Source organism: Ambystoma mexicanum, chromosome 12 (assembly GCF_040938575.1).
Source record: "Ambystoma mexicanum isolate Mex_15411 chromosome 12, UKY_AmexF1_1, whole genome shotgun sequence".
NCBI lineage: Eukaryota > Metazoa > Chordata > Amphibia > Caudata > Ambystomatidae > Ambystoma > Ambystoma mexicanum.
Genome location: NC_090936.1, coordinates 267,709,213 through 267,735,109, shown reverse-complemented (window position 1 = coordinate 267,735,109; position 25,897 = coordinate 267,709,213). Strand labels below are relative to the sequence as shown.

Sequence of the window (25,897 nt, the reverse complement as noted above, 5' to 3'; positions counted from 1 at the left end):
GATGCCCCGCCAAACCAGAGTAACTGCCCAGCTTACTGGTTATACCCCTGTGGCTGTATAATGCATTAGAGAATGCAAGTGAGACCATTGACGTTAATATATTAGGAATTATTAAAGCCAATGGATACACCGACAACTCAAGACTGGAGACGTAAAGTTTAAAGAGGTTTACTGTGCAACACAAATAGACCAAGAATTTGGGGTGGACGGTTGAGAACTGAAAATGAGCAACTTCACCTTACTTGAAGACTGTACTTGAAGTCCATTCCTCATGTCCCTGGGTCCCTGCCTCGGACGGTCAAACTAAGGTCACTCACATTCACTAGGGTTTTAAGTGTACATGCCACTTCCTTCCTAATATGGCTGGATCCTTCAGCGGCCTACACCGTAGTCAGGATGCTGAGGGCTCTCTAGGTATTCCTCCTCACCTGCCAGACACACCAAGTCTTGTCATGCTTGGAGCACGTTCCTCACAATCTCACTGGGCCCAGGGAGCTTTAGGTATGTGCCCCAGTCTACTAGCAAGAGTTGCTGCCACAGTGGTTGCCAGCACAGTATCCACAGACATCGACTCCCCTTCCCAACTTTCTGTGCGTACTCCCCATCATTTCTGTCTTTCTCTTTTGATGCCCTGCCATGAGCAGGCCCCTTCAACGTCCCTCCTTGCTTTTCAACGCCCCAGTGATACCGACTTTTCACCCCTCTGGATTCTCTCGATCTATTCCTTTCTCATTCATCTTCTTTGTTCTCAGGTCTTTCTTAGGATCATTTTGCCCTGCCTATGCATGTTGCTTTACTCTCCGGTTCTGGCCAAACTTCACTCATCTCCTGCACTTCAATTTCTTTGCCTCCCTAAGCACTTTCAAAACAGTCACATCTATTATTGCCTCACTTTTCTCCCCCAGAGCGATTGGTGCTGTTCCTCTTCTTCCGACACTCTCTAGTAGCCTTTTGCTCCCTGCTTTTGCAGTTCTCTCTCCTGAACGGTCACTTTTCTCTCAACAGTATGGTCTTGGCACTGGTCGTTTCATCCGAGGTCTCCCTTGCTATTGGGGCTACTAATGTTTTGGTCTTGGGGACCCCCGAACATTTGATTCCAGCATCTATTTCCTTGGTAGCTGGGAAACCTGGGGTGCCACCCTTTTCCTCATCCAGAGCCTTTATAACATGGTGGGTGGTGGCACCTGTGCCACAAGGTTGCTGCAACACAATCAGCCCAAATCACAGAACTGCCTCTCAAAACCCTGAAACCGTATACATGCATCTGTTCAGACAACATTTGTTCAGATTGTTCTGAGAAAAAAGATTCCCTTTGTTTGCAGATAAACCCCTAGTGCCCAGAGGAGCTTTTCCCAACCCCATCCTATTAGTATTGACCTGTGGATGGAAGTCCACTGGCAGTCAGACGAAATGGCTTAGGCACCCAGATACTGTCCTCTTTCCAAGCACCAAATAGTAGTATTGGTATGGGGATGGGCTAGATATCACATCCTCCATATTCCTTTCACATTAAGCAAAGTCCATGTATTCAGGCGAGATTGGTTTAATGAAAATCACATCTGATAATGTATCAGAAGAGAAAGTCTGAAGTAAAAGTATGCAACTGAGGCAGCCTTTGCAGGCTAATTTCCATTCAAATACCAGGATCAGAAAACTGCTGCATCTCACTAGTCAAAGCCTGGCTTCTGAAGCATGAAGAGGCTGCCAATGCAATTGACCTAGTTAGCGAAGTGCGACACCCAGAAACCCACAGCGTACTGCAAACTAGCAAGCTGGGCATGCAATTGCACATAACCAATAAAATAGGACAGTGACACAATTCCAGCCTGCACAAGATAGGGCAGGGAGTGCACAACATCAAGGTAATCAGAGCAAGTGGAGCTAATACACCAGTTTCTGATTACATGCAGTTTTTTCACATGTTCCATTTCTAGTCATTACAGGGCACACTTTTCACACGTTGACATGGAGTAACACGTTGAAATGGAGGAAGCTGAAAGGGATCAACAAGAGCCAGTTTCTAGAAGTAATGTTATAACAATGGTAGTCAACAAATCATCGTATTTTGCGGATTATTGGATGAATCAAAACATTTGTGGGTGCAAATAATTGACTTTAGACTTGAGTGTGACAAATCCCCATTCCAACATGATTTACAAAATATTCACAAAATATGTGTGCATGCAGAGTATGCCAGGCACAACATGTGCGTAGGTTATCTGGAATTTGTAAATGGTTGTTATGCAGAAATCTCGGGGAAATAATTTTCATTATCTCAATGAAGAACTAGAAATCTATGCAGCATCCAGTTCCAAACAAATTGTAAATCTGTTACAAACTAAGCAACCAGATCAGATCAAGTGTAGAGAAATGACATCCTGGGACTAGATCTTTGAATAATCATTGTGCCCCTGTGGCTAACCAAGGCTCGGTGAAATCCAGTGATAATAGAGAATACACTTACGGAGAATGCTATAACAGAGAAACAAAAACAGAGAAAAAAACATTGAACTTTTAAAAAAATAGATATGGGGTGCGGTAAGGGGGTAAAACCGGCAGGGAATGGGGTTGGTTAGGGTTTAGGGGTGACCCCCGAAAAAAATTATATTTATATTTTCTCACTGTTATTGTTTTCGCTGAAAAAGCATTCTCTGTTATCTGTAATCACATAGAAACGTGTCGGGTTCCAGGTGCTTGAAAGGGCAGTCCTTGTGGGTCAGTCAGAACACCTCAAAGCAAATGTGTTACTTTAAAGGGCAGTAGCCCAATAAATATCCAATTCATTTACAAGTACTCAGAATTCCTCACCTGATAGTAAGGAGCAAAATCTTGAGCCAGACTTGGGATGGAGGAGACCATTAGATCCTAACTGTCTGCGTGTGTGTTTGAAGCAGCCGAAGATGTAGCTTAAGGGAAGGGCTCTACAAAGATGGCAGTATCATGGCAAGGTGTGTAAGGGCTGACCCATACTGCCTCTAACCACATTGGTCGGAGTCTTGCAAAAAGGCTTAGGAGGGAACTGCATCACAGCTTCATAAAATACCTCTACTCTAAAATACCAGTGGCAGAGTGGGGGACTTAAAAGGTGGGTATGTCATTTGTTTTCAGTATCTGAGCACCCAATCGCAGGATTGCGGTTAGGATGGCCTACGATGACCACTTACCACTTGGGACCAACATTGAGGGGTTAGGCAATAGTTTTCTTTCTCTCCACCCCCCTCTGTACCGTGCAGGTGGTGGTTATGCACAAATAAATATGAAAATAACGGGCCTGAACATATCAAACTTTAACAAAATGTCAAAGGAAAATCAACTTAAATTTAAAGTTAATTAAAAAACAATAACAAAATGACAATTTGTTGACACTACCAGATGACTTTTTGGGGTCGTAGGTGCACCACAACATGGTATGATTTTATATTAGACATATGTGCTAGTCAACATATACCTATTACTGGGGTGTCTTGCTGTGGGCAGCACTGGTAAACTTCGATAATGTCTTTAAGGAAAAGAGAATAAAAACAGTTGTGCAATGCCAAACTCATACATGCATACAAAGGTCTAGGGGAAAATTGGTACTTCATCTGGTCAAAGATCTCTTTGGGCCAGCGTAGATGCTCTGCCCATCTCCAGCCATTTGCATAGGTTGACTCACTGAATACCCTGTTGCAAAAAAACTGGGAAATTATGGAGGACAGTGTGCAGAAAATGTCTGACCGCTGTGTGAATCTGCAGTCAAATGAACGAGTAAAATATAAACTGCATGTGGACTGGTACAGGTGTCTCCTGCCATGTGCGTGCCAGTGGGGGCGGGGAAGGGGTGAAAATCAGATATGAGCAGAGGCCTCTCCCTCCTGTTGCTGGTACGAGAATTATAGCTCAGGACTGCAGCCTTCATAAAGCATGGTGGGGGAGAGAGAGAAGAATTGGTAATGATGTTTTATAAAAAAAATGCAGCCAGGTCCACTTCATAGGGAAAGGAACAGAGGAAATGCTTGGCCACATGTTAAAACGGGGAGAGTCAACTAAGGGCGAGAGAAAAGAAGTGAGCAGTGAAAAGGAATGCAGCTTAGAAGGAATGAGGAGGTAGAAAATACAAACATGTAATGGGCGTAGCGTAGGAAAAGGATTGTACGAAAACATATGAGAAAAAAAGGACACAATAAGAAAAAATGTATGAAACAAATTGAGTCTGGAAAAAGGAATAAATGTGAGGCATCAATAACCCATTGGTTAGGGCAATTAATATGGAAAAAAGGCAAAAGGTCTGATAAAAACCTGAACACTTTCAACAGCACACACTCTCACCCTTATTTTGATTATAAATAATGCTCTCCCACACAGAGTAGGGGAGTCCTGGGGAAAGGTTACCAAATTGTAAAAAGGAACACACATAATTCCAGCATTTGACTTTTCTGATATTTCAGATGTTGATCTTGTATCATAAGTCATTCAATATTTACATGGCAGTGTTGGGGATACTACAGAGCTGCTCAACTTTACTGTATATCAAATATAACCAACTATGCCTAAGAATATCATCCACTCGAGATATATTTATTCTAGATAAGACTTATTCACAAAAAGAATGTCTAGCAAGAGTATTTAGAGTGACAATGGCCAATGCACCCACAAGTTATTTGTTAACTTTGTACCGATATGGTACACTGAAAGATTCTCAGCCAAGTCCAGCTGAAGTGAGCGGGTTCGCCCAAAGTCTTCTCAACTGAGAACGGTTGCTCGATGAAAAGACTTACTGGGTACCATTCCCAATCAGACATATTAAAGGATATGTAGTCAATAAGCGTGACCGCTTCTAATGATTGACATATCCTAAGTAAGATGAAGTATCTTCTGACCACACTGCAGTTACAAAAACTCTGCAGTCAACATGGAGATGTTTTTGAAGCACATCCAGAAGAAACTACCAGCTGCCTGGCAGCCGGGGGAGAGGAAACATCACTGCTGCATTCAAGGTAAGCCCTGAAAGGCGTGTGGCTCATTCTCACATTTAGATCGTGTGAGGAGGCAAGCGCTGTATTTCTTTTTTCTTGCCCTGCTGGGCTTTGCTTTTGGGAGGCTGTGCTCCACTCCAAGATAGAGTGTCTGCTGTGAACCGTGTTTTGAGCAGTTGGGCCATGCAGTGCTTTTACCAATCTGCACTTCCATCATGGCCGCCGCCTCCCCTTGAGCACCGAGTGTCGGATGCCTGCCCTGCCGTTAATCTGAGTGGCCACCCAGCACCTTTCCCTGCAGCTAATCTGCAACTCTCTCATGGACTCACACTGACTTGGTCCCCTGCACGCTCTAATCTCGAGGAAAATTTGAACTTCAATTGCCCAGGTAAGCAATATGGATCGTATTGGTCCACCTACCTTCCTTGGACACTAGGACTGCTCAAATGTTGCCTGTTCCTTTTCGTATCTGCCTGATCTATAACCTCTAATCTCTACACCAACTGTACCATGCATGGTGAAAGTCACCTCATATTGATTGCTTCTTCACCTCATTCTTAATTCCCTGTTTCAAAATGAAAAAGAAAACCAATTATTTAAAACTCTTTCTCACTGGTGTGCTTTCAACTGTGCACCCACCACTTTGTAATATTTTTTAGTGCATTCTGTTAAAATTTGATTCTAGGTGTGCTTCCAACTGTTTATCCGCCATTTTGTACTGCTTTTGAGTGCTTTCTGTAAAAATTCGAACCTGTTATTGATCTGTTAACCTGGCCATTTCCAGCATGCTCACTGATTTGTGTGTACTTGGCCACCTGGTGAGATTCTATTGTTGCATAGTGCTTCTGATACTCTCCACCTTGCTATACTCCGATTTCTACCCCCCATCTGGTCTCTGCCCCCATGGTGCTCACCGTCTCCCCTAGCTTTTCTAACTGCTTCTCCATCTCATATCCTTCCGCTCTTATCAAGTCTGGAAGGAAGAAACTTGTGAGAGACCTGAAGGTGTCTCACCCGCTAGTGCCTGGAGATCTGTCATCCAGGTGGCCAGGACACGGCCATCACTTTTGGATCCAGTTCCTGGGGGTGGAACAGTGCGGGAGGATCGCCTGAATGAGGAGTCTTCAGGGATACTTAGGAACTCAACCCCTCCCTTTCCCACTTTCTCATGGACAGCTCACCGTGAGCAAAAACGGACTAACACCAGAGCCATATACCTGACATGTTCGAATACAATTGTCAGGCAATTACCGATCATTACGGACACCTGACTTCCATCACACTTCCCCCACACGGATAAAAGGCGGAGCACGAAAGCATATTCTGAGCAAGGCAAAGTACATTAGGAAACAGCAGGTCCAAGAGGGCAGTTTAATACAAAGACGGCAAGACCAGAGAGGGTTGCAAGGAGGGAAGTGCCTTTGACCTTTTCAGACCGTTACTTTAGCAAACCTTGGAAAATAAGAAAACCTAAGACCGGGGACTAAAGCTGAAAACCTGCATTGTGTGTCGGAGATACCCGGACCCTCCTGCATCAACCCAGGTGGAGAGGAATGGTTGCCGCTGCGGTACTGTCCTTGGCTCCTACAACAAAGCAGCACCAATAAAGACAGCACAGGCAGTGAGTCGGAGAGACTGATACCAGATCAGCTTGTGTTAGAACCAAGGTTGTATGAAGAAATCTAAAGAACTGTGTGTGAAAATTATGTGACACGATTCTAGAATTGAAAACCAGAGGGGTGACTGTACCTCTGGAAGCCAAAAAAGATATCGCAGACAGAGTGGTCCGGCTCCATGTGGGTGCTCATTCGAAGGTCTCCGTTAGGTATTCAACAGGTTGCCAACTGTGAAAAGAGAAATTGGAGATCGGAGTGGTCCTGCAACGGTTCAAGCGAAACCCTGTGCCATTCAAAAAGTCTTTGATAGTTTAATGTGAACTGAAATTGGTCCGAGCCCGGCTGAGGGAGACTAATTGTGTAATTAGAAGGATCTGAGCCTGTCTAAGGGGGATCCGGGGTGACCCGTGAGTCACCCGAGAAAGCATATTCTCTGAACATTGTAAAAACAGGGGTCTGAGCCTGGCTGAGGGGGATCCATAGTGAATTACAAGAATTGAGTACGTATAAGAGGAAAGGAACTTTGTGTTTTGTTGTGGTACATCAAGCCCTCTAAATCAAGAGACTTTGAAGTAAAGAGACCTGGGTATAGAAGGCCCTGATGCTGGTAATAGAACTGTATTCTTGTGCCGAAGAAGCCAGAGTGTGTGCTTTGCTCGAGTGAACCGCCTTGTCCCGTGGTGAAAACGTGGGGAAGGGAGGCAACGGCCTGAACATCCTGACACAGGATTTTGTGAACACTTCTTTCTTTTTCATGAACACTATCCCACAGTATTTATATTTAGTGGTAAGGTTTGGAAAGAATTTTTTTAGTATAGGCCTTTTTACTTTGACTAGACTCCACTCAGACTGCATTATTTGATGGTCGTAGCTTGCTCCCATCTGTAGATTTAGGGTTAGATAGGCATTTATCACACCATTGTTGAAGTTCAATGAATACTGTTGAACTGTGGTCACTTATGTCCGTCTTACTGTTGATACCGTGCCTTCCTTACAAACTTAACAAGGCACTCCCAAGATCCATCCCTGGTCTTCCCATCGCAGACATCTACATCAATGCCTCCTCCAGACAGATCATCACTGACATTTCTGTTCGCTTCTCCTGCTAATATATGCACCCCCATATGATCTCTGTCCTCTACCATTTCTCCTCCTCACCCATTACTGGTGACACCAGATGGGAAGTGCTGTTGGCTCACTTCGTATCTTCCAAATGCACCATTAATGTCTATCATAATGGCACTATCATGGGCCAGGGCTCTCAGCCCAACATCATCCTCCTTGACAGGCGTCTTCTATCTCTCTTCAACTTCCCCCCCTCGTCTTCCACTCATCCTTCCATCATCTCCTTCTCCCCTCCCCCCTCCCCACCAGTGGTGGCACCCCTCCCATGTGCCCCCGCTCACACATTGTTTAAAGGGGGCAACCAGCTTCACTTAGCTACTCTCAATTCTCGCTCTATCAAATACTCCTCCGACATCTTTCACCTCCTTGAAGACCTTGACGTCCTTGCTCTCACCGAGACGTGGTTCAAGGCCAGCTCCATCACTGCTTTTGACACTCCTCTCTCTGAGGGCTACAAGATCCTGTCCAATACCAGGCCCCCCCCCAACCTGGCGGGGGAATGGCTCTGATCTTCCCAGAGTGTGTGCCTGTGTCTATCATCCCCACTCAAACCTACTCAGTAAGCTTTTGGTCTTGCCTACCTTCTCTCTTACTCTCGCTACATTCTACAGGCCTCCTGGACCGACCTCACTCTTCCTCTCAGAATGGGCTGACCTGTCTTCCTCTCTTCATGCCTCTCACCCAGAACTTATTTACCATGGGGACTTTAACATCCATGTTGACTCTCCTGATGTGGCCACTGTTCTCTTTCCCCTCACCATCCTTCCCTCTGGCCCCAGCCACTCTGCCGGGCCACACCTTGGATGATCTCAACAGACATCCCTCTCTCTCCAACCCTCTTACTACCCTCTCTCTTCTGGTCTGACCACCCTCTTCTCTTCCCACCTTCACCTCCCTTGTCCTCCGATAATGCCTCTGCCCGCACTGCGAGTCTCCTTCTCCATCATTTGACACATGCTTCTTCAGTCAGTCACTGCATTTGCCTCTTCCTTCATCCCCCCTCCTCCCCTTTCATTTGACTTTCCTTCTGACTCTATTCTAGCTAACCTCCATCTTTCTATCTCTAACACCCTGGACATCCTTGCCCCAGTCATGAGGCTCCGCATGAAGCCTGTCACCAAGTGCAACTCTTGGTATGACTCCGACTTGGCCGCTTTGTAACGCAAGTGCAAAGCGGAAGTGGCAGGCATCTAGCTCATCCTCTGACAAACTGGCCTGCTGCCTTCCCCAAAGGCAATATCATCTCTCCATCTGCTCTAAGAAGAGGGCTCATGTCCAAGCCCGCATCTCTGGAGCCACCAACAACACGGCAGAAATCCCCCAACTGACCCTCCACACTGAAGTGGCAGGCTTCCTCCATGACCACCAGCGCAGTTTCAGGGCAGCCAGAGGCATGGAAACTGCTCTCCTGAACACCTGTGAAGACCTACCCTCTAACCTGGACTCTAACACTCCTTCTGTTCTGACCCCCCCTCTATCTTTCATCTGCCTTTGAAACAGTCAACCACTCCATCCTAATAAACTGTCTCCATGAGGCTTACCTCCTTCCTTTTTGAACAGTGTAAATGGGTCCTTTTTTCTCCTCCAAATCACTCCCTACCTATGGCATCCCTCAGGGTTCTACCCTTTCGGCATGGCTCTTCAACATCTATCTGGCCGACCAGATCTCCACTTTATCCCCTCATTTCCATTGTTATGCTGACGACACACAGCTGTCTTTCAAACAGCCAACCTCTACCTCCTCCGCCTCCTCCCTCATACCAAACTATTCTGTGTCTGCTATTCAGGCATGGTGCTCTGCAAATGATCTCTGCCTCAATGCCAGTAAAAGAGAGATCCTTCTCATTGGGAGGCCTGCTCCTTGTCCCCTCTGTCCCCCCTCTCTGGCCCGACTTCATGGGTCCCCTCCCCTCACCCACCCGTGAGGCAAAAAACCTTGGAATCATCTTTGACTCTTCTCTCTTTCTCTCTCCACACATCACGGACCTTGTCAAGAAGTCCAACTTTCAGCTGCATCTCCTCAGGGGCATTCTACCTTTTCTCACCTTCCCCCAGAAGCGCAACATCTCCAGAGCCCTGGTTCCCTTTAGGCTAGACTACTGCAACAACCTCTTCCTCAATCTGCCTCTTCCACCCTTAAACTAATCCAGAATAGGATTCCAAGACGTATCCTTGGCCTCAAGCCCATGGACAGCATCTCTCCAGCCCTAAAATCTCTCAACCGGCTCCCGGTGACCGCAAGGATAAAATTCAAGACTCTTTGCATCATCCACAAGGCTGTCTGTGGCCCGGGACCTCTTTACATCCAGCTTTCCCTACCTAAATACCTCTCCAGAATCCTTCGATCCTCTGGCTCCAAATCTCTGTAGGTTAAACGTTTCTCCAAGCAGAGAGTGGGAGGTAGATCCCTTTCCTAAGCTGGCTCCTCCCTCTGGAAGGGCCTCCCTCCGCCTCAGACTTGAGCCGGATCTTAAGTTTCTGAAACTTCGAGACTCTCCTTTTCTCCTCTTCTTCCCTCTTCCTTCCCACTCCAGTGCTAATGTATCCCTCTGCCACTGGAGCCTGGTCCCTTCAGAGTCATACAGTGGCCAGACAACCCCCTACCAGTCCCCCCAGCATCCTTTCCAAGACTAGCCCGACTTGGTCCTCTATGTCCACCGCACTCATCCCCCCTCTTCCCCTGTCACTTGCCGCCATTGGCCTGTCCAGCACTTGCCCGCCCCCACCCCGCTCCTGCACTTCTTCTACCTCCTCCCCCGTGCACTTACCACCTTGTCATGCACTTGCATGGTAGGATTGTCACATGGCCAATATAACCGTTTTTGTTCTACTTTTGTGATTCCCATGCCTCCCCCCACCCCCCGCTCCCCACCATCTTGTCTTGTGGCGCCGGGAAACACTTGTGTATAGGTGCAATACAAGAGTCTGATAAATAAAATAAAAATACACAATCTTTATACATATATTGTTAATCATCTGTGTTAATGTAGTTTTTCCTATATATCAATTCCTAAGTGTTTATGCTCATCTTCTGACATCACGCATCCACTTATTTAAGGCATTACAGCAATGTTTCATCACTCATCCACTTATTTAAGGCATTACAGCAATGTTTCATCACTTATCCACTTATTTAAGGCATTACAGCAATGTTTCATCACTTATCCACTTATTTAAGGCATTACAGCAATGTTTCATCACTCATCCACTTATTTAAGGCATTACAGCAATGTTTCATCGCTCATCCACTTATTTAAGGCATTACAGCAATGTTTCATCACTCATCCACTTATTTAAGGCATTACAGCAATGTTTTTTTTTTTATTTAGTATGGTTTCAAGATCATACTTCAACATATTCTCTAATGCATTTTACTATCAAGGAGCTATTTCAAAACGAATACAAGTTTATTGCCTAGTTAAGTGGTTACCCCGAATACTTGCACTTCCAAAGCACAACCTTTCTTGTTTGTTTTCTTTGCGGGAACACAAGTGACGTACAACCATCACTGAATTGTTCAGTTTGGGGCCAAGGTATCTTGGAGACTGCAAAATAACAAGGAACAAAAAGCCACCCAGCTGCAGAAGTGTAAACGGTATTAGGTCAAAAGACCTTTTTTTGAAATCCGAAAAAAAGATCGATTTAAAAAGACTGCTCTGTGACCACACAGAGCCATCTTTCTAAATTGGCCGGTCATGCAGGCAGGGGCAGACAGGCTCTATGAGCCCCCGTGGAGTCATTGCGGGAGTGAGAAGAGAGTTTTAGAATGTGTGTTTATGTGTGTATATGTGTGTATATGTCTGTGTGGGGAGGATGTGTGATTTGAGGCAGAAAGGGGGTGGTGGGTGGGCAAATGGGTGATTGAGGGAGGAGGGGTGCCCCCTGAGAAAAGAGAATAAGCGGGAGAGGGTGGGGATACGGAAGGAGGAGGCCAGTATGTCATATTTCCACTTTTTAAAGCCAACACAAAAACGGCCAAAATAAATCGGTCTTTTTTGTGTCCAGGCTTTAAAAAGCGGAAATATGACATATAACCGAAACATCTATGTAGTCTTCTTGTAGTCCAGCTTTAGGCTGTGAATCAATGGTGTTAGCAATTCCTGGAAATGTTACGCTAGGATTTACATAGGTTCTTCCATGGGTGTGCCCCTTATAGGGCAAACCATATGTTCCGAGGACCTACACTCTCTGGACACCAGTCAAAATATTTTCATCTTATTTTAGACCCTGTGCACCTGAACCAAGGTTCGGCCTGGTGGTAGGACCTTTCTATCCCAACTAACCCTGAAAAGACCTGAACACCATCTTCCTCGCCTAACTTGTCATTCTTAGATTAAGCTAAATTTCTACAAACTACTGGCATTGCACTATTATGTGACTAGGTTTGTAATCTACAGTATGAAAAACACAGATATAAGGTGACACAATGAATTTATATCAAGGATAGGCACAGAACCATTTCTGTCACTCTTAATAGCATTCAATAGAAGCCTATTCCATGCTTGATGGCTGGGGTGAGAATCGGTCTCCTTTATGAAAGAACTAGTGTACAGGCCTGTGTACTCGGACCAAAGTTCAGGTTTACATTAAAACAGTAGGACCACTATAAATCCTAACTCTACAGCTCCCTCTAGCGGTGACAACAGCGGTGCAAATTGGACCACTGTATATCCTAAGGCAACAGCTCCTGCTAGCAGAGCAGTCTTTGCGTACAGGCAGCCTCTACTGTGCATGATGGCATCAGACAAACATCTGGCCTTTTATTATATTAAAAGATTACTATGTAACAAAAGTGGATTTTTAGGGACATGGAAATTCACCTCTAATATAACTAATATCAGTCGGGAAAGGAAGCAACTCAGTTTCCTGTCATAAACAGAACACCTTTTCCACACTATATAGCTAGTGGTGGGCGTGGCCAACTAGTAGGCTGAACTTTCCACAGTATAATACTAATCTAATTATGTGTGCAGGAAAAACTGCAAGGTATTTGAGGCGTATGGGTAAGCATGAAAAAAATAGTCTCTCACACTAAAGTGCAGAATTGTATCCTTCGACCTGGAATTCCCTTACTAGGGAACATGTTTTAAGAAATTTAACAGTACCATAAAGTGTCAACAAACTTGGGATCATAGGTGCGGCCGTTCTCGCCCAACTGATAAATCATTTTCTACAAACCCATCTCAGTGGAACTTATGAATAGGTCACCAGGAAGTGTTATCAGGACCATCAAAGGAGAGCGAGTAAATGAGAGACCAGTTGACAGTGCCCAATCCTGAGACATCTACCCTCTCCAGGTTAGGGTGGGTGACCATACTAGATGGCCTATCTTGCCAAGGAACCTGCAACCAGAAAGCAGGGTGGGAGCATGTTTTTTACGACTAAAGAGCACTGTGCTGAATTTTTAAGGTGAAAGCATTCTGATTTGCCTCACAAATGTACACCAGAATCTGCTCTAACATGACATGGGTCTGATCAGAGCTACACAAACATCTTGCATTAATATGGACAGGAGCAGCCTGCATAATGTAGGGATACTATGAGACATTGTGATTCCGCCTCACTCTCAGTGTGTACTGGAAAAGGCCATGAAATTGAGCTACTCTATGGTCATTTACTCCTCTCTTGTGAAGGCCCAAAATGATGAGCTGGCTGATTTTCTAGAGATGGACACCCGAGATAGGTCTCCTATCTTGAAAGGGGCAAAGGATACAGCTATACAGTAATGAGTCAAGAGGCAAGCACAGTAAGGGCAACACTCGAGTGAAACTTTCCCCCAAATGTAGAAATACACCTGTGCTACTAAAAAGAGATCAAATGATCAAGGAACACACTCAGAGAAAACACGATTTTAGGGGATCAAAACACAGGAGAAAAACAGCTAAAGAGCAGGTACTATTTGCAAATGTAAAGGACAAACTTAAGAGGTTGCAATTCCCTGCGCTATGTCAAGGGTGCTCACGTTATAGAGTTGGTTTAGGTTTATGCTTCTATTTAAAAGCACCCAAGATCTACAACTAGAGGGTGGGCATTTCAACGAGCGTGGGAGAAACAATAAAAAATATAGGTTTTAAGGCACTTAGCCATAGTAAAGTCACAAAGTAGGTGCAGCAAAGGCGATGTTGCGGTAGGCTGACAATTATGCATTGCATTTAGTTATTAATGAAATGTAATACAAATTCTTAAACAAAAATAATTTACATTTTAATATTCCATTTCGTGCACATCACACTGCTGATCTGAAACTTTCAAAATCAATATAGGACGAGAATGCATATTTCTTTTAAACAGGTCTTTACTTTTCATTGTGTTGGTCAATACATGCAAGAAAATGTACTTTAAGAATCTTATTAGGCCGATATTAATCCAAGTTAATTATGAAAGCAAGATTCGGCCAAGAGTTATGTATGTAGTCAATATGTACCTAGGTAATAACTCTTTACACTTAATCTGAACAGGGAATTGGGGGGGGAGACTGAAATCAACTAGCCAAGGCACACTATGGATCACATTAAATACCTCAAAATAAGCCTTTTAAGTAAGTATTTTTACAGAGTTCACCACATGTTGAAATTGTGTTAAAAAAAAGCACAAATCTTAGCAAATCCCACCTGATGGTCCACATATATGAGTGTCCTTTGAAGACGGTGTGAATGAATCTCGTTCTGGTAGGCAGCAGGAGGGAAGAAAGAGAAAGAACAGACGGTACAGAATCCATGAAAGAGAGCAGCAGAAAAGTAAGAGTGCAAAGAGCCTTACCAAGCCAAGTTTAAAGAATGCTCTCCTATGAAGTGAAATTCATCAACTGAGATTAAAAGCATAACTGCAAACCCAATACCAGTGCACTGCCAACAATCGACAAGTTAGATCCAAAACTCAACCACCAGCACAACACAACATTGAACATTACATTTGGGGGTAGAGGCGGTTACACTTTGTAAAAACAAGATAAGCACATAAAAACAAAATGCAGATGTTACAGAACACATACAAAACTAAAAACCCTTTGAGAAAGTTTTGTGAAGTTTTCATTTTCAGTTACAATGGTAGGGACCTTGAAAAGTAAAACTAGAAACCGCTAGATCAGGCGTCTGCTACCTTTGGATCACCAGATGTTTTGGACTACAATTCCCATCATCCCTAATCAGCACAGTCAATAGCCAGATATAATGGGAATTGTAGTCTGAAAACTCTAGAGCCAAATGTTGCAGATCCCTGTGCTAGATGAGTATCAATCCAACAATTGTTTGAATACTGGAACCGGTTTTAATTATGTAAAAGTATCAAGTCTATTCCAGTCTGGGAGCAGGACATAGAAGCTTAAAGATCAGAGGATTTATAGTGAGTTGTAGCTAACCTGAATGTTGGGAATGTACCCTTTTCGAGAAGCCATCTTCAGGTACTTCCGAACGTATGAAAAATTTTTCAATTACAAATAAACCAACACACGTTGCAACTACTATTAGTGTGGGTACAGAATAAGGAGAATAATGAACCATGAGGTGCTCAGTTTAATTGCATTGGTTTATTAAGTGAATACAGTATTTTTAAATATGTACTGCACGTGTTCAGATATACGCATCTAAATACCTAAATGCATATTGAGAACCATAAAGAAACTATCTGCCATTGTCAGTGTAGCTGTACACAGAAGTTCAGCAGAGAAAATCTTTTACATCTGGGCCTTACCTAAGAGGGAGTTCCTACATTCCCCCCCAATGATTAATAGCAACCAACCATATCATGCATCCGTTCATTCGCACAAAAGAACCAAGGGGCAATGACTAAACTAGCTTTGTCAGGATTGAGAGAGCAATTGCAATATCTTACGAAGATACATTTGTGCAATTCAGAAAGGTCATTTTAATTTTGCTGTGTATGTTTTACAGCATCTCTTCTAATGATTTCCAAAAGTCTAACCGTAAATGTTGACTTTTTTTAAAATTTCAGACATCTGCAAACCTTTCCAATGAAACATGAATCTGTTACGACAGCAATTTCATATTTAGCTGTGTTCAGTATGATGCACAGCATTTAACTATTTGTTCTTTTTGACAAAACAATTTTAAAAATAACACTTTGGCTAGCTAACTTCTTTTGGGGGACTGAGCGGTCACATTTTATGTGAGGCAGGTATGTGTCATGTTGGGACCAACCTCAGAATTATACAAACTAATGGTTAATGCATTTTCAAAAGCGCACATGCTTTTACAACACAAGAAGTGTGCGATTAAAAAAGAAATTCTCCAGACATATTTGACCCGATTAAACTTATGAGAAGCCATAAGTGAGTACAATAAATCTGTCCGATACACGTGTAATGGAAAAGGCAACTGGGGAGACTCTCCTCGATCCCTGTCCTCTGAATGGAATTACAATTAATTATTTATGCACTGTTATGTATTGCTACAGGTTTATTCTTCCGTTTTTATTTTACATAGGGCTTTTAAATACTATAGAGCGCATAAAAGCATGAAGAGCTTTACTATCAGCAGGACCTGCTTTTTGGGAGTCCCAAAGCACCTCTCACTGTAACCCTAATTTTTAATAATTCCTCTGTGACGCCTGTTACTTAAAAGCGTGGCTGGCAGGTGGACCTCCTCAGCATCATTACCCCCAATGGAACGACAGGCAACAATGACAAACTAAAGTGCATTATGCAACCTTCCCTATCACTTCCTGTTACCTGGACAGGGAAATTGTTGCTAACTAGCTTTTAAATCTGGTGTTTTCAGCAAACAACAATACCCGGCCTCAATGCCTCTCCGGAAATATTTTTTGGAGAAAATGTGGTAGTTAACGTCAACATGTTTGCAGAACATCTTTGAGACTTTCTTGGGGGTGGGCACTTTGTCTTTTCAAACTTTGGAATTGAACCCCCCCCACCCCCAATGGCATCCCATTCCCAAGTCTGCTCGACTTTCCTATTTTCGTTTCTTTTCATTGATATCTGAAATTCTTTTCACAACTCTTTTTGCATTACACACTTTTTAATAACCCTTTCCTTGTATTTCAGGAGAAGGATTCATATATTTTGCTCCCCCCCCATCCATCAACAGTGTTTTATGCAAGGAATCCTTGTTCTTGGAGAAAACAGCACCGCTATAAATGTAAAATCTTGTCCATCTGTGTCGAAAATGAACAACCAACAGGACCTTCCTTGTAGTTCTTTCCAAAGATATTGCCTAGTGAGATTCAGTTTTACTTCTAGCATCCACTTCAAACTGCAGTGCATCATATTTTGGTGCATGTGGAGGCACTGCGCATAGCAACCTTTTCTTTTACCACATCACTGCAATCCCGTTCTGGAACTACTCAGTTGTCTGGAAAACACAAGCATCTGTAATGATGCTTGTCAATAAAATAAGTTCTTGGGACACAGTTATGTATAGGTTTGCTATATGGGATACTACTAGGAATGGTTACCCGTACACCTTCCTTTCATGTCCTACAATATCCAATTTACAGTAGGAAGGGTACTCGCTATGACCAAAGGAAGTAGTGTAATCTGGACGATATTTAAATTACTCTGGTTCTCTTCATTAGCAACACTTCCAACTCTGGATTGCCTTCCTCAGATTTCAGCAGCAGCTTTAACTTCGCTCCAACTAGTAATCACTGTACTTCACAGGCAAATTCCTGCAAAGATGCAACACGGTCATCTACTTGTTTCTTAAGAGATATAAAAAGTGGTGAAAGAAACAAGCATAAGACCCAAGTAATCTGGAATGAGAGTGTTGCAAATAACACCTACCGAGGCTGGAGCAGTCAAAGTGTATGGAATGGCATACAGCCCATGTAAAGATAGTGAAGGAAACACAAACACTATCTATGAAGGCTGGTGAAGCTGTGTTCAGTATCAGAAAGTGATGAATTATATGGACACGTCCTGTGGACCAGAGAGTCCAAACGTTAATTGAGAGGTATCAATCCAACCAAAGTGCCACCAAACTTTGGGGACTCCCAGCGCCACACAAGAGGTGGGATAAAGGAAACTACATGTCAAAGTAATCCTGGAGGGATTTTACTATTGGTAAAAGCTGAAATCGATCATCACGTGATTTAAACAGTGGTAAACAATGAAGAATACAACGCAAGAAGAATTGTCTTTTGTTTCCCAGAGAGGGGGGGAAAAGCAATAACTGTATATAAGATACCAGCATTTTTATCGACAAACTATACAATACGACTGGATCCTATCTGGAGAAATCCTAACAGAACTTTGAGAGTGAGAGAAGTCCTCCAAGAGCCGGGCCAGGCAGACCCCATGCTGAGGCTGTTGTGCAAGTCTCCTTTTCTTTTTAGATAGTTTTTTTTTTCTAAAGTGGTAGGGCCAGTTAGAGGTTAGTTATTAGAGCTATTTTCCATTGCGACAAGCGTCTTTAGTTTTATTTTAGAAGGCAGGGAATTTCCCTCATAGTGATGGGGCCAGTTAGGCATTTTTCCTTCTATTTGAATGTTCATATACCATGACCCATTGTAGTCCGAGTCCTTCTGGTTCTTCACAGCTTGCGCAGCTGATGCATATTTATTCTAAATTGTACTAATTGTAAATACAACTTAATGTGAAGGGAAGTAGCATTACAGGTAAGTAGAATTCGGAATCACAAGAAAATGTGATTGGTCAAGTTTTAAGTTTACCCAAACTATATTTTGCATACATTTATATCAAGGGTTTGTGGTGACTGTGTCTTCAGGGAAAGGTTTAAAGACCTGCATAGGAGAGCAGGACAGTGCACTTTGTACATAGTTTTTTTTTTTAGACTTCCCAAGCACAATATAGAGAAAGAAGGGCTACTTTCGCTTATGCCTATAACATAATGATACAATACCAGCAGAAAGTATAACGTATTCTTTGTCAACATACAAGAATAACTACCTTGCAAGACCTTTCCAAAACAGACGTATCATGAGGAAGTACTCGTCCTATGGTCAGTGTGCAAGTTCGAGCCCAAGCAGTGGAAAACCAAGCAAGTCGAAGTGGTCTCCGCTACATCTCTAACATACACTATTCAATGCATGCAAACATAGGACAAACAATGGCCTTTGCTGCATATACGCTAGTTGTATGGCCAATGAAGTCTTCCTAATATGTCAATATCGTAGGTCTGAGTAATTTGTTATTTAAAAATGCAAGCCATCCTGCTTTGCTGAAGTCTGCCCTGACTAGGGGCTTTCGGAAATGATAAAAACCTCTTATTTGGAGGGCAATGGGACTAAAGAAGCACCTAGCAAGTTTGTGGTGCGGTTACGGAGGATTAAGAAATGCACAAATATTAGCGAGTCACCTTGAATGTCAAGGAGAGATGATATGTTCCAGTTCTTGCGAGGGTCACCCAGACCTACTCAAACTAATAAGATTGAACATGCACACACATCACCTTCTGTGGCAGTACAACTACCCACATTAAACCTACATACACCCTACCGCGTATCCAATTGCGCAGTTTTTCATCCACATTTTGTGATCTGCCTCTTACAATAGGCATATCTTCAGCAGAACTCGCTTTGTCACTGTGTTCCTAAGTGTGCATGTATAAACGAGAGAAGGAACACTAGGCAAGTGGAGGCTCTGGGAAAGACTAATAGTTTAGGAAACATCAGCCCACTCTTTCTACACTCGTTCCACTTCACTTTTCTTTTTAAGAGTTCTGAAAAAAAGGTGCTTTAAACAGGCAGGAGACCTAAAGTGGGGCTTGCTTCTAATTTGATGCAAGGAAGTTCGACAGGTAAAAACATTTGCGACGCATTATTCGGTTAAGTAAAAAAGAAACTGCATGTCTTTCCGTTTGATAGCATGAATGTAAATATCGAATCAGCTGGGTTTTTGTTTTTAAGAGGGACGATCCTTCAAATTTGCTGAACATAGGGATAGTAGTCATGTGCAACTTTTGTTACTACCTCAAAGGGTTAATAGCAGTTAAATCACAGATGCCAAGCCAAAATGATATTCTTATCTACATATCAAAACACAAACAGCAACCAGAAACACACGTCACGGATGGTGGCACAAGACAGACAGACTAATTAATGGTTCAGAATTAGCGAAGATGGCACATGACAACACCTTGATAGCTGACCTTTGGGCTGCAGGGCTCATGCTTAAGTTGCATGAGCTGTGCTAATGTGTGCTCCCGGACGCTACTCAGTTCAGCCTGCTGCCGTCTCAGCTTGATGAGCAGCAGCGTTAGCTCCTCTGGCTGAGGGGGGTGCAGTGTGGGGGGGGAAGTCAAAGAGTGGAACATTGATTAATTGCGTTTCCAAACAAGGGCACTTGCCACCTCCTCAAGATAGAAAATGTGGAAAAAAAACATTATCCCACTTCCTGCCTCACAGAGAACACATTTCATCAAAGGGATTATGAACAGAGAAAAGAGCACCCTGAGCAAAAATGTGCAATGACACCAGGTCTTTTTTGGACACACCATAAGGGATTGAATCTTTTGGGTTTGGTAGGTAGGTGTTTTAAACAAATAGTAAAGAACAATCCTGAGAAAAAGAGACAAGTTACAAAGGACATGACACGTTTGGTTTATTTTACTACAATAGTAACGAAGAACTAAATGAAATGCCATAAAAATATAACTATAAAAAACAAAATGCAAAGAAAATGTTCTCAAAATCTTGACATTATGCACATTTGAATACTCGATACAGGGTTTTTCATTGAACAGTAGCTAGCCTCAGCGCTTTTAATGCTGCAGATAAAAGATCCGCGCTAAGAGAGGAATTGATTTACTGAAAATCCATTTTCGCAAGTGTGTGAAGTAGAGGTGGAACACAGATTTCCTGGCCGCAGAGGTGACACCATGCCCAGCCTGATGCAGATAAAGTGTCAGCCAACACATAAGGAAATATCCCCATATGGCCACATCATTTCAGTGATAGAAAATGAATGTATTAAATTGTTATCAAGCACTCTCTGTACATCATCCAAGCCTAGGTGTAAAGCCTCTGCCTGAAGCTCGACCAGACAAAGACCAAGCTCAATTGCCTAGGAAAGTTCTCTAAGCATTCCCAAGTCCAGACTTTTGCTGATTGACATGCAAAACCTCCCTGCTTTACCATCAACTGGGACAGCACACTCAAAACACAGCACCAAGAAAACACAATCAGCATACCACCAGCTTGTATTCCTCTGCAAAATCAAGCCCTTTAAACCTGCCCAGTTTTGGAACAGTTTCCGGTGCACTGGTGGTCTTCCACCTGGACAGTGGCAAAGCCCTAGTGACAGGAGCAGCAGATGCCATTCTACTACATCACCTCTGTCCTTTAGGAGCTGCACAGGCTACCCTTTAACCCCCTAAGTGCCAAGGACGAGTATGCTTATCTTTTTGCATAGACTTGCATAATAGCCTGGCACTTTAAGCATGCATCATGTTCAAGACAGCCTGCACCACCTACAAACCAAAACACCATTCTACCAGGCTGAGAAACTAACCATCTCCTGAGGCGAGAACATACAAAAAAAAGGCACAATATTGCCAGGATGGAAAAAAAGAATTGCCATAGGGAAAAACAGGGAGCAGATCATGTTCCTGCTACATAGTATCTCTGGAATAAGATACCAAAGCAGATAAGACTGTCCCATCCTCCATGCTACACTTAAGTAAGGCCCGGAAGACCCTACTCTTCACAGACACCAGACCAATCTCACACCTAGACCATATATCCCCCAGCCACTCCCACAGAACTCCTCCTAACCATCCCAGCTCCTTTGCTTTTTTAAATTTTTTTTTACATGAGCATTAATGCTTTAATTCATGATAATGATTTGCTATTTATATAGCGCTTTTGCCAAAGCGATATGCGTAGCACATGTTTACATACAATTATCCAAACCTTACATACAATTATCCAAAGTTGGTCCACATTTAGCCATCCCAGCTCCTTTGCTACCCTTGCACCCTTACTTGTAACCCTTTGGCAGATAAGGGGTGTATCTGCCACTTTTACTTCCTAAAAATAGGCAAAAACTCCCAAAAAATAAAACTAGGGGTAACAATACTCCCAATAAATAAATGGCAAATGAACACTGAGCTTGTCCCCCTGCTTTCACCCAAACAGGTCCATGGACATGTTTGGAACAGTAGTGCGCGTACTAACAGAAATAAACTACTAGAATTAAGGAATACATCCAATGAATCTTTTAATGTGCATGAATAACTTGGTCCAAATAAGTATTTCTCACAGAAAATGTCTGTTTTACAGTAAAAAAATGATGTTTATTTGCTTATAAAACACTCTCATTGGGAACAAGACTTTTTTACTCTGTAAAAAATAAATTTTACTTGCAACTTTCAAAAATAGGGAGTAAAACACTCCCACTTCAAAATCTAATCTGGGGAACTGACTACATCAATTGACAGCATCAAGAATCCTACATATAGAAGTAGTAGAAATCTGAAAGCAAACACTAATTGCATAATTAAATACAATAGAACGTGATGAGTTATGTTGGGCCACCTAGAGTACTCGACTCATTTTGACACATCACATTTTTTATCACCCAAAAGGGCAATTTCATCAACATACCCACTGACTGTTTCTACAAAATATACCCAGACAAACGGCTTAAGTAGCATTGTTTATGGTTTCAACACTAGGTGTCTCCTAGTCATTCAACAGTGGTAGAAGAGACATCAGTTTATGCCCCATCTTCAAAGTACATGTGCATGGGGCCCGCAGCCATATAAGCCGTGCAACATGCGTCACTGCCAGAGCACTGGTGATTCAAAGGCTAGAAAACATGTCCTGGAGCAAGCTGGCAGCCAAGAGTGCTTGGTGTTTAAGCCTCTTCACTGATGCTCTATTTTAAATTTGTATTTTAACCATTTAACATTAACCTTCCTTTTTTTACACAGACTTATTGAACTCTTGCAACCTTATCACACCAAACCCTGTCACTAATTGTGTAGCTAGCTTCTTACATGAAATAAGGTCTCTATTTCAGTAAATGCGGACACAGTAGGTATTCAAAACCTGAACTGAGTGAGGCTGGGTGTCCTTAGTCGAGGACCGAGGCGGATGGACTGGTCTGGCATTCGGTTGAATCAGATGAGCCAATTTTGTGGGCTGGTTTTATTTTACTGTCTGAGTCGGTATTGTGAAATCCATATTAAATGCTGAAAGACATCGTAGATTTCAGTTTTGTTAATATTAAATTAGTGTTAAGTAGCTTGCAATTAAATTTCATATGTTCATGTTGACTTCGCTCATTAATAACTATGTTTTCCAGACGTCCTCGGAGTGGAGGTGTACGCCAAAAAGACGTTTGACATCATAGGTGCATATCCGCGGCATTACATGCCGACGTTGCCTCTTGCATGTGATGTACGGCCTTGCAGATATTTTGAAAAAGTGTGATGTGCGCGCACCCGGCCGCCCGCTGTTTGAGTCTGACCAGGGGTTATGAGCAGGGCAGCCCAGCAAAGCACATTGAAGATTGGGGTATCTCAATATGTTGGACAAAATGCCAGAGGAGGAACAGAGTGTCCAGGCAGACACACATGCGTGAGCTCAGCCTCTGGGAAGAAACAGCTGCAGGTCACGTTCAGGCAGTGGGAGTATTTTAAGGTACCATCACCATGATGTTTTTAAGGTTTTTTTTTTTTTTTTACTTACCCACAAAAAAAAACTGTAAAAAAGAAAACGTTGAAAGGAATATGTTCCCCCTCACCCCCCAATCAGAGGAGTAATAAACATTGTGTTATGCAGAGCAGTCCTTGGGTTACATGTTATAGGAATGCTTGGCGATGGCATTCCTCTTTGCAAATCTGGACAACGGAGGGCCTCAGCTGCAAGGAGGCTGTGTGCTCCATTTAACCTACTTAAAGTCTTCGCGAGTGCACACATTAATACGTTATGGATAATAAGAAGGTAATGTGCAGTGTGCTTGCACACGCTGGTGTGTGGTGGAGGGTCAAGAATGTGCGACTTCGCAGTACGGTCCGTTTGAAATAAAATGAATAGCTTTTATGCAGAGTCTGATTTTTTCCTTTTACAGCTAGTGACACTGTGTACACAAGCCCACATTTAAAAACACCAATCCCACCAAATGGGTTATCACAGAAGGCTTGTGTTATGCAGGCTTCAGAGACTATAACCAATGGGACTCTCCTTGAATCAGTCAGTTGCCCAGCCTTCACAAGAAAAAACTCCATAAGCAGGAATTAAAGGTGTGCACCTTGTATTCTGGCCTGTCAACATTACATTCCGACTGTTGCCCCTTACGATTAAGCTGTACTAAGGACCATACATTTTGTTGAGCACACTTTTGTCTAAAAAATGCACCTGGGGTAAGCAGGCAACACTGTGTAAAATGTAGGTAGAAGCAAGGCCACTAAATATTTTGTATTGAGTTTGACGCACACGTGAAAGGAGAATCAGTTTACTTGTTTCAGTACATGGGAATTAATAGAGAAAACTTCAGGTCAAATTTTATATATTAGAAACATCAGTTCACCTGGAGCTGAATTTATGGCGCCATGGCGCAAGGAGGGTGCATACAAGGTGGCATACAATACGATGCCGAACGTCATCTTAATAGGTGATGTGATTTGCTAGCAGAAGGTCCTTATTTTTTTACATTTTGGTGTTTAATTATGTTTATTATATATGTGTTTTGGAAATATTACTGAACAACTATGTTCTCTCAAACACCAATAGATTGCTCACCCAAAAAAGGCCAATCTTTTTCTGAAGTTGATCGGTTTGATTTGTATGAATTGGGTGCATGCCTCTTTTCATCAGTGAGCAACAACCAATAGTGTGTTTATTGCCCCCTCCACCATCTTTCCAAACCGTGTACTGCAAAAGGTCCTGAATCACTGGAATTTGCAGATGTGGACCGCTTGTATTTTGTTGTGGGCCAATTTATGGCTGTTGGGGCTTTTTCCTTGTCCCAGCACGACCCTGGTCGAGGGCAAATGCTGGCATAATTTGTACATTTACCCACTACCCAGTTCGATACTTTCAAATTAACAAGTGCTTGCTATGGAACTGATTAAATTGGACAATGTAGTCCTCGGAAATCAAACCATTCCTCCGCTTGTCGACATGCCCAATATGTTCGGCTGCCTATAGATGAACAATACGCTTCTTTTTATTTTGTGACAGTCTGTGTCAATGTTCATTATTAATAATAATTTGCTTATGGAGAATGTTTATTCACTTGACTGCTGTGAAGTAACTCAGCCAATCTTAGCATTTTCTTTAATTGACCCCACCTCCTACTATGTTTGGGACATTCATTATGATGTGAATTGATTTGTAAAACTGTTCATATTCATATGTTATTTTCATGGTAAACCATTGTAAACCATGTTCGGTCATACACATTCATACTATTACTTTTTTTTTACATTGAACGGCATTTTGGGTAGTTACAGTATAAACAGCATTAACTCCACCTAACCAATTGATTCTATCTTTGATGGTTGCTGTAGAGGAAGGGCAGAAGAGCAGTAACCGGACCGACTATTGCCGCAGAACACCGTAGAGACAACCAGTGCTCTTTCAGCTGATGTTCATGTTTGGAGATGTGAGAAACCTCCCCTAAACTGTGTTACCTGTGGTTGCAAGTGAGAGCTTATTTGCAACAAAAACATGTTTACACCACTAACTCCAGCAGAAGTTGACTGAGTTTAATGGGTCACTCTCTTTTCTCAGGTGTAAACCAACAGTCTCCCTAACAGCGTGGCTGATTGTTGATTATTCGTGCCCACCCCCAGACTGTGTTCCTTGCATGTGCAAGTGGCAGAATGTGTTCATAAGCAGCCTCAAATCCCCCAGTAAAAATTCACAGTGTCTATTGGATTGGTATATGCAGGCGAGGGTAGGGGCATTTTACCAGTTTCCACAGTGCTGGCCAAAAAGTCATTTGGAACAGTATTTCACTGTGGTCACACGGACATTGGGGAAGCGCCTGCGTGGGTCTGCCCACACTTCCGATAATTAAGAAGAAGAAGAAGACATTAAGGTGCACTCAACTCTTGCTAATTTCCTAGATAAACGTAGGACTAAACCACTGTTCATCTGTTCTATCACCACACTGTCACCAGACTCCTGTTTGTCCCTAAACGTTATTAAAAAAACTTTTGTTGGACCCCAGTGATGGCATCAAACTGATCGTATTAATTGGCGTCCCATAATTTGTCCACTGCTAAATGTAGAATGTTTTTATACCATGTCTATTTTTTG

The 25,897-nt window shown here is 42.8% G+C and overlaps 1 protein-coding gene across 16 annotated transcripts in view; it reads right to left on the bottom strand.

Annotated features, from left to right (window-relative positions):
* The window catches only part of PLEKHA5 (pleckstrin homology domain containing A5), a 1,790,419-nt gene that overhangs the window by 406,121 nt on the left and 1,358,401 nt on the right, over window positions 1-25,897 (bottom strand). For 9 of the 16 annotated variants that reach the window (XM_069628398.1, XM_069628397.1, XM_069628399.1 and 6 more), the window contains 2 exons: window positions 19,777-19,896; window positions 14,308-14,361 (listed from right to left, as the gene is read on the bottom strand). The exons of 4 other annotated variants lie outside the window; for them this stretch is intronic. In XM_069628398.1, the coding sequence (XP_069484499.1) occupies window positions 14,308-14,361; window positions 19,777-19,896 (174 nt within the window). The remainder of the gene's footprint in view (window positions 1-14,307; window positions 14,362-19,776; window positions 19,897-25,897) is intronic. 3 more of the 16 variants (XM_069628401.1, XM_069628405.1, XM_069628406.1) reach the window with 1 other exon arrangement.